Here is a 15,780-nt window from a genome sequence, read left to right as displayed (position 1 = left end):
AATATTTCAGTACCTCAAAGGAAACTGTAGAAGTATCTATTTGCACTCCTTGTAGATGATTGGCAGTTCAACACCAATTAGTTCAAAATTACACTGTTACTAGTGTGCAATAAAAAAAAATCCCCTTTCATCTTTCTTACATAGGATAGAATACCTTCAGAGCCAATAACTTTGATCAAAAAAGTATTTTTGATCCTACCCCGCCCATCTCCTTGGATTCAGGAAAACTAATAGCTAACGGCTGGTTTTCCTTTTTAATATAAAGAAGGTCCTAGCTTTATTCTTTTGCTGTAGGAATGATGTGGGTCTTGAAATACAATATGCCAGAAAATTAAACACTATTTCCATTCCACTGTCTCTTCCACAATAAAAACAATCAATGCTCTATCATCTTCCCCATAAATTAAGTTATATAAAATTCAAACTTTAATGGTGTGAGATTTTTTAATTTCTTATATTGTCTAAGTCAGGGAATGTTAAAAACCACAAGCTAAATTGTAACATTTTTGCATCTTCCTAGAAGCACTATTAAATCAGTTTTGAAATAAAATATTGCACAGTCTAATATTCCACATAAACAAGGATGAAGGTTATAACTGACAACACTTCTCCTGCTTTTCAGAATGAGGGACAAATTTCATGACCTTCCACTTGGTAGAACGTTGCCAAAACTCTAATGATTCTCTTAACAGTTGTGCAGAGGGAATTTCAGCATGTATTTGCATGACAAGCAGCACCTGCTGAACTTCCTGCTTCTACACACCTATCAAAGGGACAGGAGGCTTGTTTCCTTTTTTCTGGCAACCCTACATGAGAGACCCTGACTGTCTGCCAAAACTGTGATGAACACATCTTGTCTCCAATGTAGCCGTATGATGTTTACCATTCAAAGTTTCTTGATTTTTATTGACATACAAAGACTGAGTTATATATTATATCATTCTACTAGCACAAGCCTCCTGTAATTTTCAAAAATCCCACTTCACCTTTGTTAGTGCCAGTATTTGGATTGTGCTTGCACAAGCACAAGAGAAAAAGAGAATTGAAAACTGCTGGCTATTCTTACTTCTGGTAGTAAAAGATGAAAACTTGGTGAACTTCTGATCCAGAAGCTGACCCCTAACCATGTCTTCTGTATGGATTCACACCCAAAATTCTGAATAACACACCATGCATCTAATGAAGTAGGGTTCTCTTAGGCAAGGAAGATTCATTTTGCCAGTCCCTTTCTCTGAAATTGAGACAATAGCACCTGGTATTCATTGCCGATCTCCCATCCAAATCCTAACCAGAGCCAACCCTGTTTAGCTTCCAAGATCATAGAGGATATAGTGGCTTTAGGGTTTTAGGTCTCATTTTTGTGTTACAGGCAATATAAAAACATATCTTATGAAACATGCTTTTAACAACCAGTCATTTTTCAAATTCAAACTATATATATGCACAGTTGAATACTTGTAAGATACATCACTGACAACAATTTTTATAGTTATTAGTCCTTAAATTTCTTCTACTGCAAAAACTTCTCTCACATCCTGTCTGATCCACAAGGCTCTTGTTTTTGCAGCAAACAGGCCTGCATGCAACTCATACAAGCACTAAGCACAAACACATGCAACAACTACAGTAGCTGCCTATTTCTGTGAAAATAGTCAAATTTTATACAACTATATGCAGAAAGAACAAAAACCATTATAAATATTAAACATATGCTAAAACCCAGTGGTATATTTTCATTACTTCAAAATGGGGGACCCCCACCCTCTTGCAGCCACCCGCCCGTTGTTAAAATATAACCACACACTTTATATATAGTATATATATATATATAAGAAGAACAATTTTGTCACCACTTTGTTTATACACACCATTTAGCCTCCTCATGATAGCTTCTTCTTCTAGGGTGATAATATATATTTGTTCATCCAGGTCTTCAAGGATCTAAATTCAGAAATACAGACACTGAATAAAACATTTACTGGGAAATATGAAACAGCTTCACATGCAGTATATACCAGGCATAGGCATGGGCAAACTTTGGCCCTCCATGTGTCTAACAGCCTACAGTTAGAAATTGTGGGAGTTGAAGTCCAAAACACCTGGAGGGCTGAAGTTTGCCCATGCCTGATATAGACTATGCCTATAATTGAAAGAGATACATTACAGAGATAACTATAATCTATACATGCATATAATTTACGCATCTGAATCAAGTGCAAAGTGGCCCTCAGTTATCTGAATTTTTTAATTTAGAAGCTTATTGTTTTAAATGCAGACACAAGAAAAATACGGGGATGCATCTGTATGGAAGCAAACATGTTTAATGAATCAGTTATATTATTGCCAATTCACACTTCACTAAAACTAAATGAAAGCAGTAACAATACATACAATTAGATCATGTTCATGCATTTTCGATACCTAACTAGTACTGTATTTGTACAAATGCATGGGTGGGTAACCAGGAACTTCCTTGAGCAGTGGTTCTGAACCTGTGGGTCCCCAGGTGTTTTGGCCCACAACTCCCAGAAATCCCAGTCAGTTTACCAGCTGTTAGGATTTCTGGGAGTTGAAGGCCAAAACATCTGGGGACCCACAGGTTGAGAACCACTGTCCTTTAGGATATTAAGGCTATAGCTACCACCATGATAGGTCACTGACCTATCATGGTGGTAGCTATAGCCTTGGAGCTGATAGCTATTTCATGGAGCTGATAGCTATTTCAGTTCAATGACATCTGGAAATTTCTTAATCCTAACATATCGAAAATAAGAAAATTGACCAAATATAGGCTGCTTATTGAATGTCACCTACTAATTTTGGATGTGTTATGTTAAAATAGTACAATGCTTACCGTTGGCTTCACAAGCATCTGACCCATTACTGTAAACATTCGTGAAAGTCCCATTGGCGTACATACTGTGGAAAAAAGCACATATCAGCCAACCTGCACATACAGCTGCAGTTTCTATTTAAAAATGTATTTAAACTTTTAGAACATTTATCAAAGAGAATAAAATCAGATATATTTGCCTCAAAAAGGCAATGGTTGATTTAATTAAGCAAGATGACTCAAACTTTACATATTGTCTACAGAAGATTCTACAATGTATTCTACAAAATGCCCCCAGAGGTAAATAAATGCTATATGTTGACTACTAAGGAGGCTGTTCAGGTCCTGAACCAGTGCTTGGCCGCTGTGACGGACTGGATGAGGGACAACAGATTGAAACTAAATCCAGACAAGACAGAGGTACTCCTGGTCAGTCGTAAGACCGAACAAGGTACGGGGTTACAGCCTGTGCTGGACGGGGTCACACTCCCACTAAAGGCGCAGGTTCTCAGTTTGGGAGTTCTCCTAGACTCATCGCTGAGCCTGGAACCCCAGGTCTCGGCGGTGATCAGGGGAGCTTTTGCACAACTAAAACTTGTGCGCCAGTTGCGCCCGTACCTTGGGAAGGCTGACTTGGCCACGGTAGTCCACACTTTGGTTACATCCCGTTTAGACTACTGCAACGCTCTCTACGTGGGGTTGCCTTAGAAGACTGCCCGGAAGCTGCAGCAAGTACAACGTGCGGCAGCCAGATTACTAACGAGTGCTGGGTACAGGGAGAACACCACTCCGCTGTTACACCAGCTCCACTGGCTGCCAATTAGCTTCCGAGCACAATTCAAAGTGCTGGTGTTAACCTATAAAGCCCTAAACGACACCGGCCCATTTTACCTCTCCCCTACGTATTCTCCCCTACGAACCATCAAGATTACTAAGATCGTCTGGAGGGGCCCTGCTCTCGGTCCCGCCGGCCTCACAAGTGCGGCTGGTGGGGACGAGGGACAGGGCCTTCTCGGTAGTGACCCCGCAACTCTGGAACTCTCTCCTGCCAGAGGTTAGAACCACTTTAGGAAACAGGTGAAGTCGTGGTTATGGAGACAGGCCTTCGAAGAATGAGACAATGATCTGGATGGAAGACGGTGTATATTCGATTTTAGTATGACGACTGACCACTGTAGTTTTAAATATATGTGCTTTTTTAATGTTTTATTGTAATGTGTATTTTGATATTTTACCGATTGTATGTGTTTTTATGGTTGGAAACTGGGCTGAGTCCCTCTTATGAGGTGAGAAGCTCGGTATATACAACTTTGAAATAAATAAATAATAAATAATAGATTTGATTCTGCCTAGTATGGAGAATCCATATATGGAAAGGCAAGGTTTAAATAAATATTCAAGTTATGGATATTCAAATATTGTTAAGATAGGTCAGCTGACTCTCAGTCATTTGGCCCTCAGTTTCCTTTTATGTAAAACATATAGTAGTCAAAACAAAGAATAGCTTTTAAAGTTAAATAACAAGACTTTAAAACACTAGATGTGAAAAGAGAAACAAACCCACAGTATTTGCTCTTGCAGTATATATTCAAAGACTTACATAGAAGCAATAAACATCCCATCAATGATATACAGGAATATAAATACGGGAGGTAGAATTCCCAAAGATCTGAAAGTAAAAACATAATATTATTATTTTGTCAAATCAGACTAGTGTCAGGGAGCATAGAGGCAATATCTAACATAAAATGGAATACTATATTCAGTCATTCTAGTAACACATCTTAATAAAATAAATCTTATTCTTAAAGTTAATAAAAATAGTTATGTTTATGGTTCTTTTGGAAGAAAAACAAAACCAATTCGCAAAATACAATCAATGTTCCTTTAACTTTTTGAAATGCCTAATTTATCAAGCAACTTTGGATAGTAGCTATCCGCATGAATGTTTTAAATTGTGTTATAAAGATTTCATACCATACAAAGACTCCATACTCGCAGCATCATTGTCTATGAGAGCTGAAGCAACCCACACTATTCCAAAGATGAGCAGTGCAAGAAGAATGAGCATAACAACAGTTTCCAGAATGCGCGCCTTGATCCCCTGGAGGAAAAAAAATAAGACTTCTATAGTTACTCCTCTATATTCACAGTTTCTGCATCCATGGCTTCAAAATATTTTTGAAATAGCAAAAAGCCCCAAACATTAATTTTGCCAACTTTATATAAGAAACATTATTTTACTACAGTATAACATAGAATAGGACTTGAATATTCATTTATTTTATTATCCACAGGTAGTCTTGGAACCAAACTCCAGGGCATACCAAGTTCCTCTTTAGTACAGAGAGAAATTGAGAGAGAGAGAAAGGGGGGGGGGGGGGATTGCTTACTATTTATATTTTCTTAATTCAATGAGAACCTATAACAGCAGCTTTTTTTTGTACATTTTGGCTGCTATGATATATATATATATATATATATATATATATAATTTTATCATGATTTAATACATTTGTTATACATTGTTTGTTTTACAGCAGATACATATTATTCGATACAACCTGCCATATTTTTGGCATCTAGTGTTATTTTTCTGCATTATACATATTTTCTGACCCTCACCGCTGTGCTCCCCACCCCACTCCCAAGCCACAACTTTTACATATCATCTGTCCAAAATTTCAATTCTTCTTGTGGAGGTAACTTTCCTTCTTTGTTTTTTTAAACCTTTTTCAATAAATTTTCTCCATGCATTATCAAAATCACTTTGTTTCCATATACCTCTTTTAACTTTTAATATACATGTCAGCTTATCATTTATTGCCAATTTCCATAAAAACTATTCAAAAATTGTTGGAGAGGATGTCAAGAACCAGGAACATATATACATATGTGGTGGCAATGTAAATATGTAAATAATTTTTGGGGGAAGTATTTAGAGAAATAGAAGATATAATGAATATTAAAATAGAAAGAAGTCCTAGTACAGCTTTATTATCATTATATAATAACAAACAATTGAAAAAAGAGGATAAAGAAGCGATAACAAACTTATTAACAATAGCAAGACTGCTTATAGCAAGGAACTGGAAAAATGAAATAAATATACAAATAGAGGAGTGGTACAAGGAAGCAGCTTTTTTACATAAAACATTTATATAGAGCCAACAGAAGTATTTTTAAAAGAAAAACATTTTTATTAAGATACTCAGCTGACAAAGGATCTCAGAAAATTGCATCTCCAGTTTCAATGCAGTGAATGGAAGGCCAGTTATGGCAAATAGTTCTCCCAAAATTAAAGTTTGCCCAAGAATAGATAGCCTAAACTAGCCTAAGTCCCAAACAAACACACTTTCTACTAATTATTTCAGCTCTATTTCTTAGAATCTAGAATGGTCTTAAGAGGATAACATCCTTACATACCCTCACATACTCACAGATCAATACGAACATGCTACACAAGATCAGATCTCACACGTTTGGGGGGGGGGTGGTAAACACACCATTTTTTAGAAATCATGTAACACTGTACTGTCAGAAATATTAAAAATTAACTAGGTATTTTTAATTACAAAAATGTGTGTCAAGCACTGAAAGGGTAAAATGGATGCAATGACTCAGCAAAAGCTGCCATTCTATAGAAGCAGATGTGCCTGTAGCCTAGAAGACCTCTGTGTTAGTTTGCCTCAGTGGGAGAAAGGTCTGTGAGAAGGCCTCACAGTGTGAGGCAGGCCTTATTCTGTGAGAGGCGACCTCACATTGTGAGGTACACCTTAGTCAGTGAGAGAAGCTTCTGTGTGAAGTAAGCCCCAGTATGAGAAGGCCTCGTGTGTGAAGCTCCTGTGTGAAGGTTGAACTTTATTTGTGTCATGGAAACCTTGTTCTTGAAAATAGTGCAGCCATATTATTTTGCTATAAAGAAATGCCTCCTATGGAAGAGATAACATTGGTCTCTTCTCATGAGCTGGTCATTGACCGTAATAAAGTCAACTTGAACATTGGTCTGTGGTTTTTTTTTGTTGTTATTGTTCTTTTTATCACTTTTGGCTACTGGTGCTGGGTCACGCTGCTGTTAATAAGTTACTCTGATGTACATTTATGAGAAAGGTCTTTTGATAATAAGCCCAATCGCCCAACATATACCCTATAATAAGGAGACAGACATGGGTGTGTCTACACCAGGCATGGGCAAACTTAGTCCCTCCAGGTGTTTTGGACTTCAACTAAGAGTTGAAGTCCAAAACATCGAACGAAGTTTGCCCATGCATGGCCTACACTATAGAACATTCAATGCAAGATGATCCATATAGAACTTTTAATAAATTTATTTAGGACATCCATATGTTCAGTGAACACAATCATGGTGCTGGGAAAACAGAAGAATGCCTAGATTACCAAGCTTTCTCTGCTTTAAGACACATAATAAGAATCAGATAGGGTTTAAAAGTTCCATTATAATGCCTGGTAACAGTTTCAAGTCTCCCAAAAGGTTTTATGGTTAGTTCAGATCAGTAAACAACATTGTCAATTGGGAGAACAATCATGTGAAAACAGGAAAATATCAGTGCAAAATACCAGTACACCCCACCAGTCAATTTTGCAGTTGTTTAGCAATAGCAACAATCATTACATATATACATAACTATAGTCTCCTGGAATCTGGCCAGCTGGGAAAATAAAGTGGCAGATAAGGAATTCATTGAAACTATTCAGAAATTCGACATTATCTGCCTGCAAGAGACCTGGACACATGAAGTTAACCCTCCATTCCTACATGGTTACAAAGCATTTAGTCTCCCGGCCGTTAAAAAGTCAAAAAAGGGTAGAGGAAGTGGTGGTTTGGTATCCTTTGTCTCAACAGAACTTGCTGGAGAATCCCAAATGGTGGATTTTGGCCTGCAAAACAATTACCTCTTGCCAGTGCAAATAATCAGATACAGGGATATACATAACTATATTCCTGAAATGAAGGAAGCTAGCAGGATGGGGATTTTAGGATAAAAAATAGACAGTAAACTCGTGGTGTCCACCCACCCTGATCTACAGCCATTTTCAGTCAAAAAATGAGAATTGGAAGGGACCACAAGGGCCTCTCACCCGACCCAATGGCAAAAGATTTAACCTCTGTTTAAAGATCTCAAAAGAAGAGGACCTACCAGTCCCTGAGGCAACCTATTTTATTCCATACGATTATTTTTGTTTACCACAGGGAATAAAACATGCTGAAATGTCATTTCTATTAAATAAAGCTCATCGTATCTAAACTGAGCCTACAGATCAAGACCAACACACTCCTCTCAAAGTGTCCCAAATGCTAAGAGAGATTGTTAATTTGGTAATGCATAAAATAGAAAGTATTAAACTTTAGCTTCTTTTCCATAAAAAATATTGGTTTTAAACTTCATATATAGTACTAGACCTATTTTCCAAATGTCGGCTGTGTTTCTTTTCATCATTACTGACATCCCACTGCAAACAATTAACCCTCCTAAAAACAGAGCATGCCTGTAAAGTCACTTTCCAGCTGGAAGCCCCGTTCATGTATGAATGGCAGCTGGCTTTACAATCTTGTAGCAATGAGACACAAGGAAGCCACGGAGCATAATTACGAAGTAAAAAGTCTACTCTCCTCCCCCAATAAATCTGTATTAAAGGAGATTACCATTATGTCAATTGAAACACATTAAGACATGCCCCACAATAAATGTGTTTACAACTCATACCTAGAGGGTACTTTCTCTCTGTGCACGGAGTGTGTTTTTTCTCTTGACAGTTGATGTTGGATCATTCTTTTGAATTAAGTTTTCACATGGTGTACATTCAGAACAGTTAATAAATAACACTATGTAACACAATTTTTGTTCCTGGGTTATAAATGTTATTTCCTATCATAAAACATGGAAAAAGTTTATTAAACTGCAAAAACATTGTTTTCGCTTGACATCCTGCAGCACATTTTGCTATAGCTTTTCTTATCTTACCGAGTCTCAACCAATTCAACACAGTTTGTGGCAGTCACAAAAATTAAATTTCCGGAGTATGAAAACTACTTTCAAAGTAATTACTGCATAATTAAACAGGAAATAACACTTCCAAACAAGGAACATTTTTAAAATAAATTTTGTTAAATAGTATAGTAGTTGAACACATTAAAATCATTAAACATCTGAAGCAACCTGATCTGTAAAGAATTAAAGATGTACAGATTGAATATTTTGGTTATAAATAAACAAGAGCAAACTGTATGCACAGCTTTCTGCTACCCACCTTTGAAGACTATCACTAATGCACTAGTACCATCATTTATTTATTTATTCCATTACTACCTCGCTCTTTTCACCCCAAAGAGGACTCAGAGCAACATACAAAATTGGCAAAAATCCAATGCCGCATTACAACATACATATCAAATAAGACATAATAAAATGATAAACACAGATAAAACATACAATACAATTAACACAGTTAGAACCATTAAAACAGGTTGAAGCATAATGTCTAGACTCAGAATGTTGTCAGTGTTGCATTCTATATATGGTGGCATAGCCCGGTCTTCAACTTTTTCCTGAATATGAGGAGAGAGGGGGGCCAGTCTAACGTCATTAGGAAGGGAATTCCATAGACAAGGGACCACCACTGAGAAGGCCTTGTCTCTCGTCCCCACCAATTGCACCTGCAAAGGGGGTGAGTTCGAGAGCAAGGCTACTCCAGCTGATCTTAACATTCTACCCAATTCATCAGTAATTTATGGAAAATTACAGAAGTTCTTTCCTTCCCACTTTTTTCAACACTCAAAGCTCTCATTCAATTTTCTCCTAATGCAGATGAAGCTTAAAAAAATTCTACCTGGACAGGGGACAAAGAGAAAGGGGGGCTAGGGAGAAGACTCTGTAATAAGAAGCTTCTCTCTAAGCAGTATATTTGTGATATGTTGCTCCATAACATACAAATAATACATTATCAACATGTTGCTTTTCTTTTTTTAGTAAAGTACCCTACCTTAATACAAAAACACAGAAGTTTTCCCAAATTACTTACTTCTTAGATGTAACCGCAAATTTTACTGATTATACACTTAAATACTTTTAAATTGTTGATGACATTACATTATTCTAAAAAAAATGAGAGCTAGGGCCCAATTATCAATTATGACAATGGAGCTTGCCATTGCACTTGCATCTGATTATGTTATCAACCCAAAACCCACCTTTAGAAACTGACTGAAGCATGTCTATAGCACTGTAGATCAGGATGCTGGAATGAAGTCTGCAGTGCTCTCCTGATCACAGAGTGCTTCAAATCCTGCCAGCAGAGGAGGCCCTTTGGTGTCCTGCAAGAACTGCTTGCTTGAATATGCCCACAACCAGAAGAACACTCCAGACATCACTAGATTTTATATTCCTACTAATAGATAGAGATACTACTGGTCCCCTGGAAATATAAGGTTAATAGCTTGACTTTCCTATGGGACTCGACCCTTAACTTGGAGGCACAGGTTTTGCCAGCGGCCAGGAGTATTTTTGCATAATTCAAATTAGTATGCTAGCCGTACCCATTCTTGGATGCATCAGATGTGGGAACAGTAACAGATATTTTGATTACTTCCCATCTGGATTAATGTGACATACTATTCATGGAACTGCCTTTGGAAACTGTTCATTGGCTATAAAATGCTCCAATTTAGCTGCTGACTGGGTCTGGATATAAAGAGCATATAAGCCACATGTTAAAATAGAGACATTGGCTACCAGTTGGTTCTGAGGGTAAATTAAAGTGCTGGTACCAACCATCAATAGCACTTTAAATTGTGTCAAGGACAAACCATCTGAGGCTTAAATACCCTGGCCTAGAGGCATCAGATCCTGACTGAGCCAAACAGAACCAGCCCTGGTTAGTACTTGGATGGGAGACTTCCAACAAATATCATGTACTGCAGGATATATTCCAGAGTAAGGAACTGAGAAAACCACCTGAATGTTCTCTACTTAAGAAAACTGTGAAATTCATGAGTCATCAAACAGTCAGATGCCTTACATATCTCCAGCTCTACTGGCCATCTAACTATACTCTTATCAGCCCAGGATGTTTGCTTTTGATGATTTGGCCATATCATAAATCAAGAAAACTGGCCTGCTAATGTTAAAAGAGTGCCTTATTCATTCCAGAGGAGACACACTTCTTTGTGAATTACAGTATTTACACGTCATGACTGCTGACTGCAACTTGAGAGCACTAGTACTGTTGTAGCACCATATTATGGATTTTGTTGCTTAAGGGCTCTCAAATATATGGTTAACCAAAGGCATTTCTTACTATTTGCAAATACAATCTTAAGCCATGTAGGATGTCAACTGTAACAAAACTGTTGTGGCAATGTGTTCAAATGTGTAGAACTTTAAAGAAAATGTTAGCTTAAGATATCGTTACATTGCGTTTGATGTCTCCAATTAAACAACTGATTTTGGTTTGTCTAATGAAAAAATAAATGGACTGTAATGTAGCACAATTCAGTTACATACCAGTAAATATTTCACTGAGATCCAAACCTTAAAATGTCAGTCTGTGCTGAATGTTTTTATAGACACATAAATGTGAGCGTAAACGCCAAATAAACACACACATTTAACCACATTCCAGTATTTGCAGAGCCAACATTTACAGTAGCTTGTGGTTATTTGAACTTCATACTTTAAGATATAAAATAAGCAAATGAAGTTCTGCCAAATGAAATGCCAATATCATTCTCATTAACTATTTAACAGTGATATCCTACACAAAATCCTTCTTGATGAAAAAAAATATATATTTTCATGTTTCCTCCTAAAGGGTTCCTTCTCTTCTGTGCTATTTTCATTTCTGAACCTGCTATTCTGTGACATGGTTATTTATTTATCGTATCAGGAGTAAACCAAGGGTACAGTTGTGATATATTTGAGAAAACAAAAAAGTTTAAAAACTTGGCATTATATTAAATGGTGTGACATGGTAAACTTTCAAATAAACTACTTTATAAATTCCATGAAAAATTAGAAACCAATTCCCAATGAGATTATGCTGAATTGTTCACTTACATGAGATATCAAATACCAAACATAATAAATAGTTATTCTGATTTTAAAAATCAGAACAGAACCACAAGAACCCGGGAAAAAATATCTCAAAAGCTTTGTTGTGAATGAAAATGGATAATGATGAGATTTTTCTGAAATCAACATTTCAAGATGTTTTAGAACATCTCGGTTGGTATACATTCTCACATGGTTATAGAGTTTTTCACTGCCAACTTCTTTGCTACTGCTAATATAAACAACAGGGTTTTATAGAAGGACAGAAATTTAGTGTGATTTGATCTATTCCGCTGCCATAAATATGTTTTGGGACAGTACTTTGTCTGCTGTAGTTTTTAAAATGTGGCTAAGCTGTTTTATTACTAAACTTGTTTTCTTCTTAAAAGGATTCTGTTCTGGGAAGGAAGAGACAGACGTGGTGATGGGGTTACTACTTGACACACAACAGCTAATGAAATATTGCTCTATTTTTTTGTAAGGAACACCAAGATCAAAACATTATGCAAGTTAAATTTCCTTGAAAGGTTCCCAGCAGGAGTCTTCCTTTATGTTTGCACAGAGCTTGATTTCCTTTCACCCACAAAAAAGCCTCACCCAGAACATCCATGTGCCACTAACGCTAAGCAGCACTTCCTCAATCACTTATTCCTAACAATTTATGGATGATCAGTGGCAAAACTGAGCAAAAATAATGAAAGAATGCTATGAAGCGTCCTTGAGACATACTGGTTTAGACTTCCTACTCATTGCGGTGTCTCTTTAATATTGGGGGCCTGATACAAATTAGTCACGAGGGGGGGAAAGTCATCTGGTCATAAAATACAGTACATGGTCACTTTTATGTAAGTTTGCCAAAAGGGACATAAACCAGGACAATTTCAAACTGTGACACAGGATAGAAGTATATTAAAACAATCTTTGTTCCTCCTCCATTGTGCTGTCATGTAGCTCAGCTTTATAGATATCCTTAGCAGCAACACAGACCTCTTCACTTCCACCTGGCCTATCTAATTAATTAAGCAAGGAAGTTACCTCAAAATTTTTCTACCATTTGCTTTTATTATCAAAGACTGTCTTTTGATGTTCTCCAAGTTAACTTCTTAATCCACAGACTTTTTCTGGTGTTCCAAACACTGAAATGTCTGGATGCTTTGCATAATTGGTCAGGATGTTGCTATCGCACATAGTAAATTTTATGCTAGGAGAACGACGACAACCAAAAGAAATCAATATTAAATTAAAAGCAATGTATAATACGATTACTTTTTAAAGTAGAATTCTATGGTTTTTTCTGTAACAACAACAACAACAACAACAACTTTATTTTTATACCCCACCTCCATCTCCCCGGAGGGATTCAGGGCGACTTACATGGAGACGAGCCCAAACAAACATATTTAAAATATAACACACTCAAATACCAAAATAACAACATAAAACAGAATAAAACAACAACATTATAACAAAATATAAGAGCAACCATCCAAAAAACAATGAACCTGCAATAATAATTAATTTCTGGACACAGGTGGACAGACTGGTGCAAATCAATTGGGAGGATAGGGCTGATGCATAAAGTGCATAAGTCAAATGGCAACATTAGGGATAGAGGGCAATGTAAGATGTAGCATTATAACTTTGGGCACAGAAGAGTAGTAAAGTGCGAGGACGAGATTTTGTGTCCCGGTTGGGGCCAAAATTATCTGGGGGATTGTCTAATCAAAAGCACAGCGGAACATCTATGTGCTTTCACTTCAAAAAACCACATCCAAAAATATGACAGAAATGCTTTTGTTAATACTTCAAAAAGTTTCATCACAACTAGACTAGGAAAAGCATGCCAGCCATCCCACAACAAAATCATTTATGGTCTTCTTGTATCATTGACCACTGAGATCCAGCACACAGACTGCATTCCAAATAGCCGCTTAATCCATCACAATAGGTGTGTAGTGTTTTCTTCCCTTTAAACAGATAGAAAACATGACTATCCCTTACAATCACAATTCCCACTATCAGGTAACTGATCAGGTATCTTGATATATATGTAAGTCATTCTTGTCATAAGCTATTTTAAAAACTCGAAATCAAAAGGCATAGCAGGCTGGAGGTACGAATGCTCCTGTTTGAGTGACCCGTCTGAATTCATCTGGGTAAAGAAACTAATGTTGTATACTTTTGTACCATGGATTTTGGATAATGCATGGGATCCAGAGACCCATTAGGGTAGTGCTTCTTAACCTGTGGGTCCTGAGGTGTTTTGGCCTACAACTCCCAGAAATCCCAGTCAGTTTACCAGCTGTTAGGATTACTGGGATTGAAGGCCAAAACATCTGGGGACCCACAGGCTGAGAATCACTGCATTAGAGAAGGGAGATGCTGCTAGTTGTCTTCCCCAAGAGTGAGCTCAAGGTATCACAAAATATTAAAGCATCTAAATCAGTTATTACACTTGTCCTCTCATAATCCTTTTATTTTCTCTTTTCTGATTCTAGCACAAAGCAATAGTGGAAGACTGCTTCTGCAAGGTACAGTACACCTCATTTCCAAGAATCAGCCATTTCACCTAACAGGCAAAGTCTTCTAAACCAATGAAGCAGTTTAAAATATTTATACACTATATGAAGGGAAATGTTGTAAAATAAAGTGTAAATTAAAGAATTAGAATAGCAAAAATAAGACCTTCAGGGTATAGCTCCTCCTTGTTGCATTATGGGATTTTATGCTTAGTGCAACATGCTAAGTGTCTGAATAAGTGAAAGGATGAATTCTAAAAACCTTGGTAAAATAGCTGGGTAACTGAAGTCATTAGGGACTACTGTTAACCACTGAGATTATAATGAACTCCAAAACTGTTAACAAGGTATCTGACTATTGAAAATGAACATTCAAAGTGAAGACTGATCTGTCTAGATTTACAGTTTAAGGAACATAGAAAAACTGCAGACCCAATAAAAAATTAAACAGTTGACTAAGGAAAAAAGCCACTTAAGCCTTTTTTTAAAGGGCGCAGTTAACCCCCTTGGGCCTAAAATATCCTGTCTGAATTAACAGAATGGTTTAATTAAATCCCTAGACAGGGAATCATGTTTAGTTTGAATTTTAGAACAAGCAATGCATCCATCCGCAGTGAATGGCCAATTTCCGTATCTGTATCTCTGTGTAATATTCAAGTGCTTGGAAAAGAAAAAAAAACTTTTGCCCAAGGGTATAAATGAGAGCCTACCAAAGGAGCCATATGCCATCAAGAATGAATGCCATCAATTAGAATGAAAATAACACAATAAAGTTACAAGCAGCTAAGTGGGGGGATTAATCCTATTAAAAAGAACAGAAAATATTAGTCTAATTGGCATAAACATTATCAAGATCGGCTGTAGTTTTAGCAAGTTGTGCCACAGCTTTTTATATAATATATTACACTTATAGGGAAATAAAATAATAAGATCCAGCAGGCCTGTCAATGGGCATTAATAAAACAGACAAAATATACCCCCCTCCAAACACACTTCGTGGCTGCAAATTTAGCATTACTTATCCTTTGACGGGATTGAAGAATGGCTGAAGGATAAACATTTTGTTCACCAATTCTGAATTCCTAAACCAATTTTAATTCCAAGGTAAACATTTTCCAAGGGAGCCCCTGATGGTGCAGCGGGTTAAACCACTGCACTGCTGAACTTGCTGACCAAAAGGTTGCCGGTTCAAATCCAGGGAGCAGAGTGAGCTCTCACTGTTAGACCCAGCTTCTGCCAACCTAGCAGTTCGAAAACATGCAAATGTGAGTAGATCAATAGGTACCACACCAGCGGGAAGGTAACAATGTTCCATGCAGCCATACTGACAACATGACCTAGGAGGCATCTATGGACAACG

At 37.1% G+C, this 15,780-nt stretch overlaps 1 protein-coding gene across 1 annotated transcript in view; it reads right to left on the bottom strand.

The window, feature by feature from the left end:
* The window catches only part of LMBR1 (limb development membrane protein 1), a 58,040-nt gene that overhangs the window by 12,682 nt on the left and 29,578 nt on the right, over positions 1–15,780 (bottom strand). The window contains exons 6-9 of the mRNA XM_060782581.2: positions 4,811–4,937; positions 4,434–4,502; positions 2,855–2,919; positions 1,869–1,941 (exon numbers count right to left, since the gene is read on the bottom strand). Coding sequence (XP_060638564.2) covers positions 1,869–1,941; positions 2,855–2,919; positions 4,434–4,502; positions 4,811–4,937 — 334 coding nt within the window. The remainder of the gene's footprint in view (positions 1–1,868; positions 1,942–2,854; positions 2,920–4,433; positions 4,503–4,810; positions 4,938–15,780) is intronic.

Source organism: Anolis sagrei, chromosome 6 (genome assembly GCF_037176765.1).
Source record: "Anolis sagrei isolate rAnoSag1 chromosome 6, rAnoSag1.mat, whole genome shotgun sequence".
Lineage (NCBI taxonomy): Eukaryota > Metazoa > Chordata > Lepidosauria > Squamata > Dactyloidae > Anolis > Anolis sagrei.
This window is presented reverse-complemented; position numbering and strand designations above follow the sequence as displayed.